The sequence below is a fragment of the Rutilus rutilus genome, assembly GCF_951802725.1.
Source record: "Rutilus rutilus genome assembly, chromosome: 10".
NCBI lineage: Eukaryota > Metazoa > Chordata > Actinopteri > Cypriniformes > Leuciscidae > Rutilus > Rutilus rutilus.
This window is the reverse complement of record NC_140215.1, coordinates 3,106,224-3,129,000: the sequence shown is the minus strand read 5'-3', so window position 1 is coordinate 3,129,000 and position 22,777 is coordinate 3,106,224. Positions and strand designations below refer to the sequence as shown.

General features: G+C 36.8%; 1 protein-coding gene across 1 annotated transcript in view; it reads right to left on the bottom strand.

Moving 5' to 3' along the window:
* tanc1b (tetratricopeptide repeat, ankyrin repeat and coiled-coil containing 1b) overlaps positions 1-22,777 on the bottom strand; it is a 184,503-nt gene that overhangs the window by 117,623 nt on the left and 44,103 nt on the right. The window contains exon 3 of the mRNA XM_084420453.1: positions 10,072-10,251. Within this exon, the coding sequence (XP_084276579.1) occupies positions 10,072-10,251 (180 nt within the window). The remainder of the gene's footprint in view (positions 1-10,071; positions 10,252-22,777) is intronic.

The window sequence follows — 22,777 nt, the reverse complement described above, 5'->3', positions numbered from 1 at the left end:
TCTTTTGGGTAAATGATCCCTTTAACACACACATACAGACACACACACACACACACACACACACACACACACACACACACACACACACACACACACACACACACACACACACACACACTTCTTCAGCCCTCATGGTGATTTACACTGCCATCTATGGACACCTGCAGTGAAATGCAAACATTGATGTAAATGCAAACATTTCACAGTCCATTGCTTTTGGAATAAACAGTAACTTCGTTGTTCATCCATATGATATGCATGTAAACAAAAACCAGCCTTTTCAACTTGCTGTCAGTGGCTCAGGTTATCTGTGGGACTCAAATGTTCTCTGTTTTTCTTCAAACTATCACTGACATTTTGATGTTTTCTTTCATCTAGCTTAGAAAAATTAAACTTCTGTCATCCTTTACCAAACCTGCATGAACTGTTTTTATCATGGACACAAAATAAGATATTTCGAAGTCCAACTTTGGACCCCCATGACTTTTATCGTACGTACGAACAAACAAACACCTTTTGGGTAAACTATCCCTTTACCACAAATAATTATTGAGAATAGAGATATCAAAGCACAGGTTTTATTTTATATTTGATTACCTCTGTGTGTTTTACACATTTCTTTGAATGTTTACTTGAATACTTTTATCTTTATTGTATTATTGCCTGCAATTTGTTCATCTTGTGTTCATCTTAATACTTAATTGAGAAAGAAACTCGCAGGCTACGTATATGATGTCGTTCTAACTTTAATAATTAGTTTTGCTGTTGAATTAAAAAAAATGTCACTGCTATATTCACTTGGATATTGTGATATTCCCCTGTCAAGATCAAATATAAATGAACACACTTTCACTGAACGCCCTTTCATGTATTTCCTTCATATATAATTCTTGTCCAAGTTTAGGCTTCAGGGAAAAGAGAATAAATCCACACACAGACACACACACACACACACACACACCTGTGATTAAAATGCATGAGTCTCATCTCTCTGGTGGAGATCACAAACAGGTATTAACTCAGTCTGAGGTCCGACGGCAGATCTGAGATGCATGCAAATAAAGAGCGAAAGAATATAAATGAGAGGAAAAGCAAGAGCAAGAGGAAAAACAACAAATCAATCTGTTCTTCGAAGATACCTTCTGCTGGCCACATCCAATCAAGAAATGACAGGGTCTGCAAATGCTGCTCAAAACGCCATGTTCCTCCTCACCAAATGAATGAGAAGGGTTTTTAGTCTAAATACAGGGCTAGTGGGACTGTAAAGTGAGTCAACTGATCCTTTCATTAAATTACTTGTTAAATAATCAAATATAATGACTAATACGACGTCTCAGATGCGTGCTATTCAGAATGTGTAACTCCCGTTGTGGACGCGCTCTTCCCTAACAACGAGCTGAAACACCACGGCAACTAAACCCAAAAAATTCACAATGTTTTATTACAATAGTGTTGTCTTTATAATGTTATGTAATATGACAGTCCCAATTGTAGTTATTATTAGGCGTGCATTGAGCTGCGCGTGCTGAAGCTGATTACTGGCACGCTTTAATTAATTCTAAATCAAATGCATCCTATATGAGATAAATCATATATATATATATATATATATATATATATATATATATATATATATATATATATATATATATATATATATATATTATAAATATAAACACAATATTACAACTTACATTTGCACAAAACAAAAGGATCTGAATGCACAGGCAAACTTAGTCATGAAGGTGTAACTCTAGCCTTTTAACATAAAATGGTCCCAAACATAACTCAGACAAATCAAGTTTTATCGATTAAATTATTATCGATATAAAATATCTTATATAATAGAATTATATATGATATTTTATATCGATAATAATATGTCTATGGAGATATTGAGAAAATAAAAGGGATTTTTACTTCCTATAATGTACATGAAAGAAAATATATTGGATGAAGAAGTGGGGAAAACTATGCAAATATAAAAAACATTTTATATATTTTTTAGAATGTTTCCTATAGCTCAAAAAGGAAAGTGTTGGCGCTTGCAACGCCAAGGTCATGGGTTCGATTCCCAGGGAAAGCAAGAATTGATAAGAATGTAAATGTGTACCTTGAAATACAATGCAAGTAAGCGTCTGCCAAATGCATAAATGTAAATTTTATATACAGTACAAGTCATTTAAAATAATAAATTTCTCCGTGGACAAAATGAAAAGGATTTTTATTTCTGGAACTCAGCTTTTGTGCTCCCCTCATGTGGGTAGATCCACATAGACTTTAAAAGTCATGGAGAAAAGTCAAAGACCTCCTGACACGTTCACATTTAAGTCGTTCTCCCAAGACACAAGCTCTTCTGTACGGACAACAAAAGCCACGGGAAGAAAGAGAGCGACGTGACAATCCTCCTCTTCACTCTGAAATATCATCGGCCTGTGAATCATGTATTCAGACTGACGTGACGTCCACAGATGGAAGTTCGCTTTTGTGAAGTGCAATATTGAACAGAGGAGGTTGTCATCCAGAACGGTTTTATTGCGTTGGCCGGTCAACGCCACACCAACGCCACTGATGCCAATGTGAGCTCCATGTTATCAGCCGGATCACTCTGGTTCTGCAGAACTTTCTGAACTCTGAAACCTTCACAAAAAAAACTTAATCTGCTTGTGCTGCATTTTAAGGCAGTATTTCTATAAAAGACAAATGTTCTGATCAAACTCAGACATTTAAACATGATTATTCTCATATTTTAACCCGCTCATGTTGATATTATCAAACAGATTTGTGTGAATTGCGCAAACTGGATGAATGTTTTAGAGTGACACAAACCACCAAAAAACACCATTAAATCTATTGCTAATATTTTCTTTGTGCTGCTGTTTTACCTCCAAAATGATGTCACTTCCTGTAGGTGACGTCATACGTTACTTTTACAAAAGACTAACAAGGACTTCTTTTTTTTAACATACATTGATTATATGACAGACTGACAGACAGACGGACAGACGGATAGCTCATAATCACAAGTCATGCGATGAGGAAGAATCACGAATGTAGTCTAATGATCACAATATTGCTTTTTTTGTTTTTAAATCACCAGTGCAATCACTGTAGATAGGCTATATTGAGAGTATTTGGTACGGTAAATATATAAACAGTAATAGACACTCAAATAGTAGGGCTGTAACGATACACCAAACCCATGATTCGGTTCGTATCACTGATTTTTGATCCACGATTCGATACAAACCTCGATTCTTTTGGGGGGGGCTCTGTGTCAGTGTCGGATGCAAAGATGAAGTTGACGATGCTGACTCGCGATCTTCACGCGCCAGAGAGAAATTCACATTTCATAAGGATTACATAAGCAGAGAACAGTCTGTTTTCTTTCGTTTTGAATTGTTCTGTTTAAAAGTAGACATGTTTGTGAGGCAAGTAGGCTACCTTATACGCTGCGTTTCAGTTCATTTATGAGACGAGCTCCAGTTCACGCGCCGGCGTCTCCGTGTCGTGATTATATTGTCTGCTATATTTACTTCTTATTTATTAAATCCAGGCAATTGGTTGATGAAACATTGATTAAAATTAAGATAGAATTAATAGCAAACGAAATTCACTTTAAAGAAAAGGCTTTGTGCTTTCTGTTTGAGATCTCTGTGAAAGTTTTAAAGTAGTCTTTTAGTGCCGCTTTCAGAGCGCTCACGTCCGTAACGGAGAACTGTCACGTCCGTAACATTGTTTTTTAATCATAAACGCGAACACGAAAAATAAAATAAAATGAATCTGTTATGTTCTGTGGAGAGCCGACCCTTCTTCATCCGGTGGGTATATTACTTTTGGTTTGCGCAGTGTAATTCATAGAATTACTAAAAAATATTTTGCCACCTAAAAGTTAAAGATTTTGTGTCTCGTCCGTAACGCATGTGTATTTCCCTCATATTAAATATAAAACGCATGTGTAGACTGATATTTTTGTAATGTCTGGACTCCTTTATTAAGGGAGTATGGATATATAAACAGACGTTTCAATATATTGGTATTAAATGCATTTTCTGAGAATTTATATTTCAAGTTTTGACTGCAATTGTCACGTCCATAACGCTGGAATTGCCCAATTTTTAAAGAATTTATCCTCAACTAGTTTTGTGGTGTAGGTCTATGTATTTTATAATGTTAACTAGCTAATTTAAAGATGTGTTAGCATTGGATCTGGACGGGAAGGATAACTTCTCACACCGTGACATTTCGGTTTCATATCGCATATCGTTACAGCCCTATCAAACAGACACAAACACAAATCTTGAACACAGATCTGTGGTAACAATCAAACATGCTGTATTAATATAAGCTGTAAAAGGAAAGTGTATCTTGAGGCACTAAACGTCTTTTACAGATCCTCACGCGACCAGACTTCCTAAGAGATACTCCATCTCCATTTCCTCTGAAAACCTTCTCAACATCTGCTAAAACGATCCATCTCCAAAACTCACTATATCACTGAAAAGACATGCATCTGCTCAAACGAATTCAACAGGGACTGCACCAGGGAGAAAAAGTATTCTTGACGTTAGACCTTCAGAGGTTTTGAGTGAATAACCCAAACTCTCCAGCAGAGGTCAGTAAGGAGGCGACGGGAGGACGAGGTGTAGCTCCTGATGAAAGCAGCACATAATGTGTGCCGGCCTCATGTGATATGGCTTTAATAGGATCAATAACTCGCCGGTTTGGGGAAGTAGCGGTTTAGCTTAAAAGGGAGCCGCCACAGTTCAACGTTATTACTTCAGCTGTGAGGAAATGAGCTCCAGGACCGAGGTAATGACGCTGAATTCAGGATCTGTTAGAAGGCGTTTATATGGTCTGAGTTTGGCTGAACTCAAATCATGGAGGTTGAGTGTTGGATTGTGAAAACGTTCTGTCATAATCATTTGTTTACAAACAAGTATTCATTACTTCAATGAGCTCATTGTTTCTGCCTTAAATTATTACACTGTTATCTGAAATACATAACTTAGTCAGTTACCTCTGATAAGAGATCACTCTAAATTTGTAATGTGGGCTTTTGAATTGATGAATTTTCTGTGTAACGAGGTGTATTGTGGAAAGCGCTATACAAATAAATGTGAATTGAATTGAATATTATCATGGCCGAGATCCATCTATACTACTGAGGCCGCACAGCTGACATGTTAACCCACCAATCAAACTTTGCTTGGTTTTAATTGATGGTTTGTGGCAGATTGCATCAAAAGTGGTAGTTTGGTAAACATGCAATGTCTCATTTACTTTTACTGCTAGCGTACTTAAAACATGCAGTGTAACTCAGCCTGAGTCTCTGCACATCTGACATCGTACCTGTACTGACGAATCAAGCGTGAGAGATTGACTCATGACTCCAGGATCTCCCTGTGGCATCAGGACTCCAGCAGCTCTGGTAGAAACCGTGTGTGTGTGTGTGTGTGTAACCCCCGTCCTGCTGTTCAACACCTCCTCGTGAAGATCTGAACATCCTCTCTCATAAACACACAGACTCCCTCCAGCTTTTCACACCATATGTGGCAGCTTAAAAATAAATAGTTTACCCAATAGTAAAAGAAGAGTTAAAGGGGTCATATGATGCTTCTTAATGTTTTCCTTCAGGGTGTAATGTACCTGTTTGTGCATGTATAAGATCTGCAAAGTAGCAAAGCTCATAGTTTCCCACAAAGGGATTTAGGGCGTTTTCACACCTGAAAGTCTGCACCAAGGTCCGAACCAAAGTTCATGTTTTGATGCATTGTGTGCATTCGGTTAGTTTTGGTTTGGTTTCACATTGCAATTATGCGAGCGCACTTTACATGACGTACTTGCGTCCTGTCGTCATCGTCTGACGTCAACGTGTTGTCAAGTCGGCGGGTAACTTTGACAAGAATGAATGAACTTCCTGTAAATGGTCTGAAAGTCTGAACCATACAGAAAATGCTTTCACACTAGAAACGAACCAAACCTTTGTTAAGTTTGATCCGGACCGAGACTACCTCTTTTCGTCGGACCAAATTTCATCTGTTTGGTTCGGACCGTGGTCTGGGAGAGGTTTCACACCTGTAATTTTGATTCGGATCAAACTGAAAAGTCCGAAAATCCGGACCAAACAAGGGGGCCCTTATTCTATCCAACAGAGAACACTGATCCAGACCTGCCTAAAACACCTAAGTCCAGATATCACTTCCTCAAACGTCCACGTCACAGTGTGAAATATAAGCATAAGACGACGAGGTTTCAGTTAATTGTAGTGTTGTCGTCATGTCACGGAGACACTGTGTGTTTGGATGCGAAAGCGTGGTTCTGATGGATCGGCTTGATCATCCGCATTTTCAGAATCCGACTCGGACTCAAACTGATACGGTAAAACCAACGACATTATTAACTGTCTGTTTACAAACACTTTCGAAGATGAAACTCACGATTATGGTGCGGGGCGTCACATTTCCCGACACACGCTTGAGGTGATCACAACTCACTGGGTCTGCTGGCCAATCAGAGCGCCTTTCAAAAGGTGGAAATCAGTGCTTTTTAGACAGACTGGGAACAGAGGAGCTGCAATAATGTACAGTACACTCTCAGAAAAAAAAGGTACAAAAGCTGTCACTGGGGCAGTACCCTTCCAAAGGGTTCTAATATGTACACTTTTGGAACTAATATGTACACTTTTGGAACTAATATGTACACTTTTGGAACTAATATGTACACTTTTGGAACCAATATGTACACTTTTGGAACTAATATGTACACTTTTGGAACCAATATGTACACTTTTGGAACTAATATGTACACTTTTGGAACCAATATGTACACTTTTGGAACTAATATGTACACTTTTGGAACCAATATGTACACTTTTGGAACTAATATGTACACGTTTGGAACCAATATATACACGTTTGGAACCAATATGTACACTTTTGGAACCAATATGTACACTTTTGGAACCAATATGTACACTTTTGGAACCAATATGTACACTTTTGGAACTAATATGTACACGTTTGGAACTAATATGTACACTTTTGGAACTAATACGTACCTTTGAGGGACTAATATGTACTCTTTAGGTACAAAGGTGTACCTTTTGAAAAAGTCCTGCTACAGTGACGGCTTTTGTACCTTTTTTTCTGAGAGTGTATGTGGAAAAACTATGCATTTTTTGAACATTAAAGCATGTTAATCTGTTCTATTACACCCAATAATCAAAATAATGAACGTTTAAAATAGCATCATATAACCCCTTTAAAAGGAATAGTTCACTTCAAAATGAAAATTTAGGAAGATATTTTGAAGAATGTCGGTAACCAAACAGTTGATGAACCCCATTGACTTCCATAATATGGAAAAAAAATACTGTGGAAGTCAATGGGGTTCATTAACTGTTTGGTTACCGACATTCTTCAAAATATCTTATTTTGTGTTCAGAAGAAGAGAGAAATTCATACCAGTTTGAAACAACTTGAGGGTGAGTAAATGATGACAGATTTTCCTAATAGACAGATTTTAACTAATCCTTTAACTTCTAACGACCTGTTCTGTATGAAATAAATGCATGTCTTATTTACCGCACACAAACCCTCGTCCTCTGTCCACATGAAACTCATCAGCCGGCCTTTGATGCTCGTAATAACAACAACTAATGCCAAAGATTCCCTTCGGCACCGCTGAATAAGGTTCATTTGGTCATTGTCATCCAAGGTTTAAGACAATAACATCTCACATTATCCATGTTATTACTTTCACAATCTAAACAAGAGTGTCTGAGTTTAAAGTCCGTATGAACCTAATTTTGGTTATTTCCAAATTCTTCCCTGTGAGTTTTTCCAGAAAATCCTCAACTTGAACTGATAAACATTTGCATAATATAAACATTTATGTTATAATAGGTCGTATTAGTCATGCACTACTAATGTGTGATGAAGGAATATTATGGGTTAAACACAAAATGACAAAAATGAATTTGATTCGTTTAAATGAATTGATATTTTGTGGCATTTTTAATGCATTAAAATTCAACTTATTTTTTTTTTTATTAAATAATTTCTCCAAAAAAAAATGTATCCACATAATGTTAATATTGTTATATTAGTGAATATTAATTATATTATATTATTATATATTATTGAAAATTTAAATTCCATTTATAATTTTTTTTATTAAATAATTTCTCAAAAAACAATTCTCTATGGCATTTTTCTATATATTAAAATGCTTTAGTAAAATATCTAGATTAATATTGTTACATTAGTGAATATACACTTCTGTTCAAAAGTTTGGGGTCAGCAAGATGTTTTAAGTCTCTTCTGCTCACCAAGGTTGCATTTATTTGAATAAAAAAATACTGTAAAAACAGTAATATTGTAAAATATTATTACCATTTAAAATAACTGTTTTATATTGTAATATATTGTAAAATGTAATTTCTTCCTGTGATCAAAGCTGAATTTTCAGCATCATTACTCCAGTCTTCAGTGTCACATGATCCTTCAGAAATCATTCTAATATGATGATTTGATGCTCAAGAAACATTATCAATCTTAGAAACAGCTTTAACTGCTTGATATTTTTGTGGAAACTGTAACACATTTTTGTTCAAGATTCTTTGATGTATAGAAAGATCAAAAGAACAGCATTTATTTGAAATAGAAATCTTTTATAACATTATAAATGTCTTTACAGGAACTTTTGATCAATTTAATGCACCCTTTCGAAATAAAAATAAAAATTTATTTTAAAAAACGATATAGTGTAAATGAAAAAGATTAAATATGATTATTCCTATAGTTATTTTAAAACCGCATATTACTGTCCCAGCCGACATTTTCAAGATCTGTGGATGTAAAAACAAAAGCTCAATCTCACGTGATGTCTGAGGATTTCTCAGGGGAATCTCTTTTGGACGTTTATCTTTCTTTAATTGTCAGACTAAGGAAATGTGCAAAGGGCAAATCGAGCATGTCGCCTGCTTCCGGTGCCTTCAAAGGATCAATCCCCTTTTCAAAGAGAGGTGCACACACACACACACACACACACACACACACGAGGGCCAGATGTGAGCGAGATGCCAAAGTGACCACTGAAAGATTTCAATCCTCTGTGCTAAATCCTCCAAAAACAACCAGCAAAGCCTTTTGAAGATCTCGGCTGCTCATGACCTTGTCCTTCACACAGAGATGGCGTGGAAAACACCTCAGACTGTTTACATACACACACACTAGTGTTTGAATGCACTGACATACCAACTCAATCAAGATGCATATGAACTAACTGATGCTTAATATGACCTTCTACCTCACATTCATAAAAATAAAGACAATCAGAGCTAAACAAATACACAAAAGCACACATTAATAGAGTTAGCAACTGGATTAACAATCTAAAAACTAAAAGTCTCCAATAAAAAATCAAATATATGAACTTAAAAAATACCATTAAGTACCTTTTTCCCACCAATTCTGATCATAATTTTATATCAAAATTACTATGACACCAAAAAAATAAAAAAATATCATTAAAACATATGAAATATATTCAAACATAAATATATTTTGTTTTTCAACTTTGGTTATAATTATTTGTGAAATATATAATACATTACAATGTACATTATGAATACCTTTATAATGCATTATACATAAAAAAAAAAAAAAATCGTACTCTTTATGAAAAAAAAAAAACAAACATAATATCTTAATTTCTTTCTTTTCATTTTCGGGTGACCTGGATGTGTTCTCGTTAGAAATTCACCAATCAAGTGTGTAATTTCTGCACTGCTAGCAAACCCAAACAAGTGCAACTCAGACAAAAATCTGCAGACATTTTGATGCTTTTTTTTTTTTTTTTACTTTTTTAACAATTATTTTATTTATGCTTTTAGTAGAACACATTCAAAAGACCAGAACAAACAGGTCACTAGGGGTATCGCATACAATTATGTTAACGTCATATCAGGGGTTACTCTCCCAGTAGTCTCAGAAGAGTGAGAGGAGAAGAGAAAAAGAAACAATTTGTCAGAAGAATCTAAACTGATAGTTTTAATAAACATCCCACCTGGAGACTTCTTGCAGGGGCGAGCTGCCATGACGTAGGTGTGTCGGGGCAGGAGAGGGGACGAGGGCAGAGACATGGAGACTCCTTTAGCCAGGCTGAGCTTGAGGCCTTCGTCTGTGGGCGAGTATGGATGAACACCGCCGGGAAACCTCCGCTGGGCACTGAGCGGGTACGGCTCTCCTGATCACACACAAAGAACACACTTGTTTCAAAGTCAGGCCCTTTTGAACATAAAAAAATGCATAAATTGACAGCAAAATCATTGCAAATATATTCTAAGTATTTCTCATCATCAAAAAGTGTGGCTCTTCAAGGAGCAGAAACTTATGATGACAAACTTTGACGTTGGCAGGTCTGAAAGTTTAAAATAACTTTGAACAGCTTGAGGTTTGAAGGTTTTACACAGACAAAGTTAAAAAAAAATGTTGCTAGCATGATTTAACACATTGCTAACATGATTTAACATTTTGCCAACTTGATTAGCTTGCATGTTTTAACATATTGCTAGCTTTTATTAATGCATTGTTTACATGTTTTAACATACTGCAAGCATTATTAGAATGTTGCTGACATGTTTTAGCATGTTGTTTACATAGGCATGCTGCTAACATGATTAACACATTGCTAGCCTGTTTTAACATGTTGCTAACATGAATAATCCACTTCCCACGGGCACTGACGTTGATTGACACTCGTCCAGCAATGACACTGGAGGACAGTATATCAGTCATCTTCATAAAAACACTGAAGAATCTACTGAAGAATCCCTGAACACCATCAAGGGAACCAAAACTAATTAGCAGAGCTCAGTAATAATACAGAATAACACGTCTCAAATGTCATTTTCACTGCACGGTATTCACAGCACAGATTAAACCCTGCGTCTTTTCTCCACCTTAATGTTTGTTGTTATTATTTTCTTGCTTTTAATGTTTGGAGAAGAGCTGCCGTTAAACCTGATGAGCTGTGATTGTTTTACGCCACTAAATGCTTTTAGGGAAAACTCATCTATTTGCTATCCTCACAATATAACACTACATTACTTCATGTTTAATGTACACCTCCTACTTTTAAAATAATACAGTAAGAAATACGTTTTTTTACATGCCATTTAAAAAATGGATTACGCAAAATAACATTTCAAACACTGACTTTTGGCTGTAAAAAAATGTATGCAATTTTGTGCAAAAAAGATATAAGTATTGCACATATGTATAATAATATATGTATATGTTTCTCTTTATGCATGTGTCTATATTTAGGTATATGACATGTATACGTATGTATAATTTGTATGCATTCTCATCAAGTTAACTGTATTTAGTCAGTTAATTTTATTTATTTTTCTCTTTCTTCACGTTTATGTATTATTTATTTACGTATTCAGTACAACATGTATGGCTTGTACTTATAACATTCAGGAGTGAGGGCAATGTGAAGTCTTGTTTCAACATATCGTATTGCTGTTAATGGAAAGTTTAATGAAGAATAAAAAAAAAAGTGTTTTTAATGCCTCTACAAACAATATTGTGTATTAAGTATTGCATTATTATGACAAAGTGTTGTTATTATATACAGGTGAAACTCGAATATCGTGCAAAAGTTCATTTCTTTCATTAATTCAACTTAAAAGGTGAAACTAATATATTATATAGACTCATTACATGCAAAGTGAGATATTTCAAGCCTTTATTTGTTATAATTTTGATGATTATGGCTCTCAGCTTGAATTTTGAAGATTTTGAATTTGGTGTTTTCATAAGCTATAAGCCATAATCATCAAAATTATAACAAATAAAGGCTTGAAATATCTCACATTGCATGTAATGAGTCTATATAATATATTAGTTTCACCTTATAAGTTGAATTAATGAAATAAGTGAACTTTTGCACGATATCCTAATTTTTCGAGTTTCACCTGTTTATATAAATGGGGTAAATATATCTCATAAGATCGAATAAAATAGTGCTTTTTAAACATCGCATGTGTCATTACTTCACGCTGTGGATGGAAGATGAAGCTGAACAGTGAGCTCTTTTGCATACTGCGCATTTTGACAAATGTACAAGGTCATTCGGACATTGCACTGCATTCAATGCAAGCACGCATACTATTTATTGTAGAAACATAATGATAGTGCGTTATTCTGACCAAAGTCTGGCTTCATCTCTACTCCCACTCACTCTCTCCCACTGATAAAGAGCAAAACAAAGATATCTAGTGTTTGAAAAGGCGAATGAACGATGAGGAACGGCAGAAAAACAGGAAGTCAGCGTGGCCTAGTCACACCTCCGCTCTCTTTCAACACACACTGGGGTCACCAGCGTCTGGTCAGAGACGGGATGAAGTAGGACTGCATTCACTATTTCAGTTTATCTCAACTTGAGCGTTTGTCCCCAATCGGCTGAATGGAAAACAATGTAAAAATTGCAAAAAAAAAAAAAAAAAAAAAAAAGTAATAAGTACCAATTATTCCACATAATTATTTATTATGCACAAAAAAAAAAAAAAAAAAGTGAAATATACAGTTCTGCTTTTGCATATTTTACTTGCACTGTTACATCTTGTCATGATCTGATGCCACTAATGTGGAAACCTCTAGCTCGTGGCATCAACCTGTAAAAACTACTGTTTCCGGACAGGTTTCTGCATCATGAGGTTTGCATTCAGTGAACATGGACGTGCCACCAGAGAGCAGGCTGACGAGTGAACGAAAGCCTTTAAGGCTCTGTTAAAACCTGGAATTGGTTGATCCGATCACAATTAGAGCAGGGAGAGACATACCCGTTTACACCTGTTGTTAAAAATCAGTCTCTTTCGTCCACTTTCAACCACTTCTGTCCTGATTTCTTCAATCTTTCGATCTAATGGATGAAATAAACTCATGCAATTTACATATGAACGCGACCGGAGACGACGGAAAAACACACGGAGAGCATCAGCTTTAGTCTCTGCTCTGATAGCCGCAAGATCACGAACGCTATGAGTGTGTGTTAGAAATCAGGAATGGTGAGAGAACATTGTGATGGTACATTTTTTATAATCAAACCAAGCTGACAAAGCTTATCTGGCTAGCGCACTTCCCATAATGTTCACGCATTAAGTCAGTAGGAGGAGAGTCTTTTGTGGCTGTTTGAACACATTCGAGTGGTCGAAAGTGGACAAGCTCAAAACCTTTTAGACCCCGTTTACACCTGAAGTCCAACTTGTGATCCGATTGGCCAAAACACATCATAATACCAGCTGTAAACAGGGCCTAAGATAATGAAACAAGTGAAGTTTAACCAACGTGAGAGTACTGTTTTATAATTCACACCATCTTACCCAAACAGATGTAAATCTTTCATGTTCTGAGGCTTGGCACAGAGAGACTTCTGTCATGAATCATTTGCAAAACTAACTATTAATTATACAACTCTTTCCTTCCTTGAGACAGAGAGACAACAATGATGAGATGATGCATACAATTTTAGCTAGTTTTAGTCAGATAGAAGTGAAATGGGAGTTATGAACACTTGTATTTTAGCATGATTGCACTGCTGTATTGATCAGAAAACACTCGTTCTCTGAAAGCCTCAAAGTGCTTTAAGCGATGGCTGGAAAAACAGAGAAAAGTGATTTCAAGCCTCTTTCATTGAGACACAAAACAATGCCGAAGTCTAGTCGAGGACAGAGATCTTTTGTGCAACTCTTGAGTCATTCTCTCGAGCAACAGACCACAACACTGAGATTGCATATTTCAGACAGAAGGATGTACTCTTCATGTCACAGGCTAGACGGATATCTGGACTGCTCTGTCATTTCCTAAAACCACGGATTGGAAAACAAAACAAAGGGACATCACAAAAAAAAAAAAAAAAGAGCTAACAGAGGAGAATAAAGCAACCGAGAACGAAGCTTTGTTACGAAATCTAACGAACGGTCTACTTGTGTTTTACCTTCTAAGAAAACAACTAAACTGAAATCAACCCTTCATAAATGACACTCCAGTCACAAATATCGCTCCTCATGGAAAACTCACAGGAGACTAGCAGCAATAATCAAGCTAATTCAGTCTTTATTTGTAATAATATTAGAATCCAACCACAGCACAGTCACTTCCCACTTTGCGCACATACTGAGAGAGCATCTTTTAGTGAAGAAACGTGCATGTGCACGCCCACCTAACGTGCTATTGGACATTGAGCTAATTTATGCATATATCCTCTCACATCATTGGTTGAACAAGAAAATTTCATTTTTGGTTGCCATGCACCGCATCCTGAAATGACTCGCTGCATGACCCACACTGTCGTTTTTATTTTTATTTTATTTTTTCATTTTAGTATACTTAAAAATATTTATTTTTAGTTAATTGTCAATGCAACATTTTTAACTTTCGTTTTAGTTTTAAGTTTATGTTTTTCCATCTAATATTGATCTTTTATTTGATTTCTGCTTTATTTCAAGTACCGGCAATCTTTTAATAGATTTAGCTAACAATAATAACACTGTAACACTGTAACTTCTTAAATCCCAAAAATGTATCTTTCAGTCTATGTTGTTTTCAGTTGATGAGTAAATCGCAATAAGCTTTGTGCTTTGTTACTTCTAATATGAAACAAAGTCTCAGATTTCAAATTCAGACAATTTTATTACAAAATTCAAATGATAAATACTATTTTGGTGCTCTTTAATATGCTGTAGCGCCTTAGTTTAAGCGGCACGTGACCTGATCACCTCTCCCGCTTTACTACTAGTTACAGCACCAAATAACATGAATGAACATAGGAGTGTTGAAAGAGGGTAAAACCTACCGAAATCCATATCATGTCTCATGTGAATCTTGTGAATCGTAATCAAATCGATTTGTGAAATTTGTGTCAATGCCCAGCCCGACTTGAGTGTTAAAATAGCTACATTAACTTCCTTTAGGATGCCTTAAAGGGGTGGTTGATTATGATTTCAACTTCAGTTCAACTTTAGATTTTCTAACTTTAGTTAGTGTGTAATGTTGCTGTTTGAGCATAAACAACATCTGCAAAGTTACAACGCTCAAAGTTTAAAGCAAAGGGAGATATTTGCTTTTAAAGAAATTGCTTTTTAAGGACTACAACAAACGGCTGGTAGAGACTACACGACATTAGTGACATCACCAACCCTAGAATTTACATAAACCCCGCCCCCGGAACACGATTTATAGATTATCAAGACAGAATATGCTAATCAATGACTAGAAGATAACTACACATCAGCTACATAAATTTATCAACTAACCATTCAGAAATGTCCTGTTGCTTCTACATGTTGTCACTTCTTCTTGAGTCTCTCCATCATTGTCTGACTCCGATTTGAACATAAAAGGCTAAACGTTTTTGAAATGTTCAGTGCATGTGTGTGTGAGGTAAAAGGACACAAGCCGTTGAAGCTCCGCCCCCTGTGCCGGGAGAAGCATCTCATTTGCATTTAAAGGGACACACACAAAAACTGTGTGTTTTTGCTCACCCTCAAAAAGTGACAATTTTAAAATGCTATATAAAAATATCTGTGGGGTATTTTGAGCTAAAACTTCACATACACACTCTGGGGACATCAGAGACTTATTTCACATCTTGTAAAAAGGGCATTATACCACCTCTTTAAAATGCTACGTAGGCAGCTCACGAAGTTTGGTAAAGCGCCCGAGACGAGCTGAATCATGGCAGGCCAACCACAGATCGAGGAACTAAAGGGCAGACAGACTGAAGCGAAAAGACAGAAAAGTAGAGAGGAAAGCAGTTTGAATGACAGTAATGTAAACTTACCCACCCTAAATGAGCTCTTTGGGTCTAAAGCAAAACCACACGCACCAGACCGACAACTTCAGCTGCACCGAAACCCATGAAACCAAGCCTAACTGATTATACTGGTGAACGGACAACTGATTACAACCTCTCTAGACTTTCCTAGCCAGTACAGGCTGAGGCTTCTAATTATAATAGTCTGATTATATTTTATAAAGGCTCTGATTAGACCAGGATTGAGGTTTAATAGATATAATGTACAAGGGAGAGGTTGTGGCTTTATTTATCGTGAAACTCCAGCAAAACACAGCTTTAATCTAATATAGGTGCTTTTAAATTAAAATCAGCAAATATCATTCTTCCGTGTGTTTGTTCAGTGGAAAACAGTGAAAAACGTTCATTGATTCCTTGATTTTTACTGCATTTTACTTTTCACAATTCAATAGTTTAAATCTACCCGACTTCAATGACTGTTCACTTAAAATAAATGCCTAAACAGATAAATACATACAGACAGATAGATAATTTGAGCCATTTTAGAGCAAAATCATACCTCTTGATTTTAAATACAGACAAAAAGCTACAAATAGACTTTTCTTTCTATTATATTATATTACATTGCATTTATTTTTTATTATATATATATATATATATATATATATATATATATATAGATAGATAGATAGATAGATAGATTATATATAATATAATATAATATAATATAATATAATATAATATAATATAATAAAAAATAAATAAATGCAATGTAATATAATAGAATAGAAAGAAAAGTGGATATTTGTATATAAAAAAAGTGGATATTTTATATATAAAACCCAGCTCTAGTGTGTCTTCCTGATGTATTCTGAGGTGAATAGCTTCAGGTCAGATGTGAGGGTGTATCTTTGGCTTCTGTGAGGTTGCGAGAGAAATAAATCTGGCCTCAGGAATGCGAGTCGTCATTGTTAAAGCCTGAAGAATAAAAGCCCACCAGCCCCTGTTTCACCTCCTCTCTCTCTCTCACACACACACACACACACACACACACACACACACTGAACAAAGGGACGTAACCTTGAGAGGGATGAGCCCTATTCAGACAGAAACAGCCCTTTAGTATTCAGACTCTGTGGCTCAGCTTGTCACACATACAGTAAAGTGCCTGTGGAAAAGATCCGGAGTCACGGACTCTTTTCTGCAGGATCTGTTTGAGTTAAATTACTGACCTGTGGAGCGCGCAGATTTACTGGAATTAATGCATTAGTTTGTGATCACAAGCTCTACCGAACGTGTACAGGACATGTGTGCGAAAATTATGTTGTGTGTGCATCATCAGCCGGATAATCTGAGAATAATTCATGCAGATTCTCTTTGTTAAATCCACAAAGGTGACTGACTGAGAGATTTAATGAGCGACTGAAACCCCGGAGATAAAGGAAAACAGCAGAGGGAGATGCAAAAGAAGAGAATAGGATGGAGGAGGAGGAGGACAAGAGAGACAGAGAATAAGAGTAGAGGTCCTTGCACACTAAATCTGCAATTTTCAAGTTCGATATCGTCATTCGGTGGCTCTAAATTGTCAAAACTCCTCTCAAAATGTTTGCTACGGACATGAAAAATGCAGATAATCGAACCCAATCCGAATTTTTATGTGACGGACGAAAGTTTCGGAGGAAGTGTGCAAGCGTGATCGACACAACATGAGGTCGTATTTATTTTTGAATGTCCGAAAATTTCGGACTCAGTGTGCAAGGACCTTAAGAGAATGAGAAAAATGACGAGAACAAGAACGAAATAAAGAAAAAGAGAGGAAGAGAACAAATGAAAGGTTGAAGAAGAGGAGGAAAAGAAAGACAGAGAAAGAAGGGGAAGGAGAGCTAGAGAAGAAAGTGGAAGAGAATGAAAAACGAAGAAGATGCAAAGAAAGAAAGAAAGAAAGAAAGAAAGAAAGAAAGAAAGAAAGAAAGAAAGAAAGAAAGAAAGAAAGAAAGAAAGAAAGAAAGAAAGAAAGAAAGAAAGAAAGAAAGAAAGAAAGAAAGAAAGAAAGAAAGAAAGAAAGAAAGAAAAGTGGAAGTAGAAGGAATGCAACATTAATGTGATGTGGGTCTGGATCACAGCATGCTATTATCAGACTTATTCAACTCACAATAGAACCACATGCTTACAATCACACACACACACAGTTTCCTCTCATTCACACACTCACAGCTCTCTATAAAGATTCATTCAGATGCCTGATGCCTCCGTCACTGACAGCACAACAACAGACGATGACACACCACTGCATCCCAACACACTCAGACGCTTGAATCTGTGCTTCTATTAGCGTCACATCCATTCACTAACACACTCATGCTGAAGTCTGCTTATGTTTACAACAGCGGATATGCATATGTGATATGTGTTTGTGTAAAATAAATGAATAATTACTCAATTTTTCTCACTTTTTTCACTGAGCTTGTCGCAGTGCATTCTGGGATTGCCTTCACTATAAAAAAGACACATGCAATACAGCCTTAGAATTAAGGCCCTTTCACACAAAGAACAATAATTACAACAATAACTATATTAGCGTCCACACCAACGCACGATATCATTCTGTTCTAATTGAGCATGTTATGCAGTTTTGTCGCCTGCCACTGTAAATGCTCAAGCTCGTTATAGCAGGATGGATTCTGATTGGCTGTCAATGTTTCTATTGTTAATCAGCTGGGGGAAAACGTTAAAGTGATTCCAATGATATCGTTTCTATTGTAGTTGTGGTGGTGTGGACTCTAGTACTATTCTTTTATATTTAGACTGATAGTTGAACTTATATCTTCATCCTTTATAGTTATCGTCCTTGATGTGAAAAGGCCTTCAGTCTCAGAAGAAGTCATCGTCTCTGAAGTGCACATATAATCCCTAGGTAGGGAGCAAGCAAGATTCGGGAAAACAAGCAGGAGAGGCAAATTCACTCAGCAGAAAATAGTCTCAATACGCTAGAGATATTAAAGCCAAGAGCACGTCACTTGAAACATCCTCTATGGGAACATATTAGCAAGTTAATCCGACGGGATGCCACAAGTAGACAGACATCTGAAGTCAAATCCACATCTGAGTCAGAGCAGCTCAACACTGGAAGAACAGTCTAGCGTCTCTTTCCCAGCGGATCCGAGACCGAGGGGGCACGACATGTTCCAGATCTCTTCTTAACTGGTATGGGAAAAGAAGCCTTACCCTCGTGCCTTTATATGAGAAAGAATGTACTCTTGAGTCAGCACTTTACTAGTGGCCGACCGATATATATCGCCATGGCTAATATATCGGCCGATATTTGGGGGGTTTTTCTGTTCAGCCGATGTGATTTCATTTTGAACACCAGCTCTCCCGTTCTCTCCCAGCAAGCAATAGCCATCATTTCACTGTCTAGGTTATATAGGGCCCTATAAAATCCGTTTTATTTTTTCCCAAATTCCGTTTTTTCCCGGTTTAATTTTTGCAAATTCCTTTTTTTCCCGGTTAAATTTTTGGGAATTCCTTTTTTTCCCGGTTTTAATTTTTGGTAATTCTTTTTTTTTTTTTTTTTTTTTTTTTTACTGTTATTTTAGTCGTAAAAAGAGTGCTTTTAATGTTAATGATTAAAATGTACACAAATAAAATAGGAATGACCTTAAATTTATTGAGGTAACACACATCACATTTACTCAGTACTTTTCAGTAACAACAAAATATGAATGGTAATGAGCTTTATACTGTCCAGTAAAATAAATTACATTAGTTTTTTATAAGTTTAAATAAAAGTGCTCCATTAGCTAGTAAAAAAAATAGGACCAAAAACAAAACAAAAAAACTCTAATTTTCAGAGATATACATATACTTATAAGAATCATCTTTTCCATACAGTACATTAAAGTGCATCAAAAACAAGGCAAAATACAGCAAGTAGGGCCTACTCCCTGAGTTATGAAATTAAAGTTGACTTTGTCATCATGTAACAGCCAAGTTGAATGCAGCAGCAATAATGCACGTATGGATGTGGTGGCCTTAATAGGTTATCATTGTACTTCTCCTTGTTCTTCACATGGCTTTTGGATAACAGGTGGTCAGTGCATGTATTTTTGCACTTCCAGTCAACGGAATGTTCGCCTGACACATAAAAGTCACGTGGGAACTGCTCGGCTCGGTACTGAAGGCTTAGCGTCAAGTTTCTTAACTTTTTCGCTGACGAAAGCAGAGCCGTTGAGAGCCGCTGAGAGCCGCTTCGCCATGCTTTCATTGTTTTGAAGGGGCAGCTGAAATGACGGGAGGGGTTGTGTCGCCCAGATTTGCTTCCCCTGGTCTACATTTTCCTCAGACATACGTTTTTCTCCCACACAAAAACAGAATTGTATTCCAAATATGTAAAATTCCGCGAAATTCCGCGTTAACACTAGATTCCGCGTTAATTTGCCAATTCCGCGATTCCGTCAGCGATTCCGTGATCGCGGAAATTATAGGGCCCTAGTTATGGACCCAATATAGTCCGGCTATGAGTAACCCACTTCTTGCCACTCTCATTCCTGCGTAATAATCAAGAAACTTTGCTGCCGTACCATGAGTGCAGCAGGCGTAATGATATGACGCAGCGCCTGAAAATAGTCCCCAGCTCAGTAACTTCCAACGTGACCGGGACTAAGTTTGTCTAACCTATTAGACCTATTTTCAGGCGCTGCATCATATCATTACACCTGCTGCACTCATGGTACGGCAGCAAAGTTTCTTGATTATTACGCAGGAATGAGAGTATAGTTCCTAGCCATATCAGCCTAGAAAATCGCAACTTTTCATTTTCCGTCGGTCTTAGTACACGATGTAACTACAGAAGAGTCAAGTTTTAAATAGGAAAAATATCGAACCTCTTTGGTCATTTTTTTTGAGAGCGATGCTAATGGTCCTGTCCGATTCAATGATCTATGCTAAGCTATGCTAAAAGTGGTACCGCCAGACCCGGAGATCGGCTGAATGGATTCGAAAACGGTAAAACTCAGCTGTTTAACTCTGGGGGAGTTGTAAAATGAGCCTATTTCCAAAAAAAGTGAAGTATCCCTTTAAGCATTTGCCTTTTTGAATCCAAACAGAGACATTTATTTTGGGCCGGGCAGTGTATATGTATACAAAAAAAAATGTAAAAATATTTTTATAAAACGGATAGTTCCGGTCCTTGATTCTGATTGGTTGAGCCATGTTCGAAGCCATTGTAAATGACTCAACAAACACACACACCTGTGACCGCATTACTGCGCAACTGCCGTTTGAGATGCTTTGTTGCTGCATGTGTTGCTTAGCAACCTCTTCGGAACTACATTGCTTGGCGGAGGAATAAATGTGTTACAACGTTATTTTTTTTGTTGCTGGTGTTTATTTTATGAATAAAATAAATATTAAAATGAATATTTTTATGGAGTAACCGTTTTATAAAAGCAATAAGCCCCCTGAAGCCGTGATTTACAGTGGATTTAGAACAGCTAAGGGGGTTTTAGGCACTCAGTAGCTAACAACGCCCCTTAGCTGTTCTAAATTCACTGTAAATCACGGCTTCGCAAGGCTTATTGCTTTAATATATATGCATAAACAATAAATAATCCAGTCTATTCCACAGATTTCATTTTAAACCTAAAATCAGCACAGAAAAAACGCAGAATAAGTCTGCTCTTTGAGGATTTGGCAGACACTTGGAGCTCAGGGAGGTAAAACCTCCAGCTATCATCGAGGGTGAACGCAGTCTGTCACATTGATAAGTCTCAGGGCTTCAATAAAAATCATTCCACTACAAAACATGACCTTACTTTTACTGATGAAAACATCTCCACACGTCTCCTGTAAATCTCATGTAAATCTCCTGTGCATCTTAAAAAGTTGTGTGACAGAACTGTTTTACAGATATATGCAGCTTACTGGCATCGTTAATGGAAATCCTGATTTACTCACGCTAATGTCGTTCCAAAACCTGTATGACTTCGATGGAACATTAAGGGAAATAATCTGATTAATGTTCTAGTTCTGTGAACTGGATCAAACAATTCAATCATAATAGTCAACTCAAAACAACAATTCATTCACAAATTGGACATCACTACTTCCAAGAAAAGCAAGGGGTGGATGAGAGGATGAAAGGATTTTCAGTTTTTGTTCCACAGAAGAATAAAAGTCGAAATGAGGGTGAGTAGATGATGGCAGAATTGTCATCTTTAAGTGCACTATCCCTTTAAAAGATAAAAAGCTAGTTATTAGTATTGGTTAACATCATCGTAATCCCTGCTTTTAAGAACATATTTAAAGGATTCACTCACAATAAGCCACATAAGCCGTGAGGAGTGATGGTAAGAACTGGGATTACCTCACTTTTGAGCCCCTAAGAACACAACAGTCGGGTTCGAGAAGAAAAAGCTGATTTGTTTTCTGCATAGGGAAATTCAATTTTTGGTGCTAATGTTTAATCCTTTCCGGACGGACCCCACCGTGAGCTCTGAGGCCGTTCAGTGATGTCTGTGTTTAAGTGTGGAAGAATCAGGGATGAGCGGCATTAACACAGACCATTAAGCAGAGCGTGGAGTGCAGCTCAGCGAAGGTCACGGGAACAACAACACGACTGCATGACTGGACATCAGGAAGACTCAGATCAGACGCTTTTAATGGAGCTGCATGAAAGCCAAGTGCGGTCCACCTCACACCACACACTCCCGTCAGTAAACAAGCAGATGCTGCAACGAGGGGCTCTTTCAACTCCAGCACTGAAAGCATAGCGCTATACATTCATATGCTACCATTCAAAAGTTTGGGGTCAGCAAAATGTTTGCATGCTTTTGAAAGAAGTCTCTTCTGCTCACCAAAGTTGCATTTATTTGATTCAAAATGCAAAAAAAAAAAAAAACGGAAAAAAAAAACAGTAATATTGTGAATATTTTGAAATAATTGTGATGGA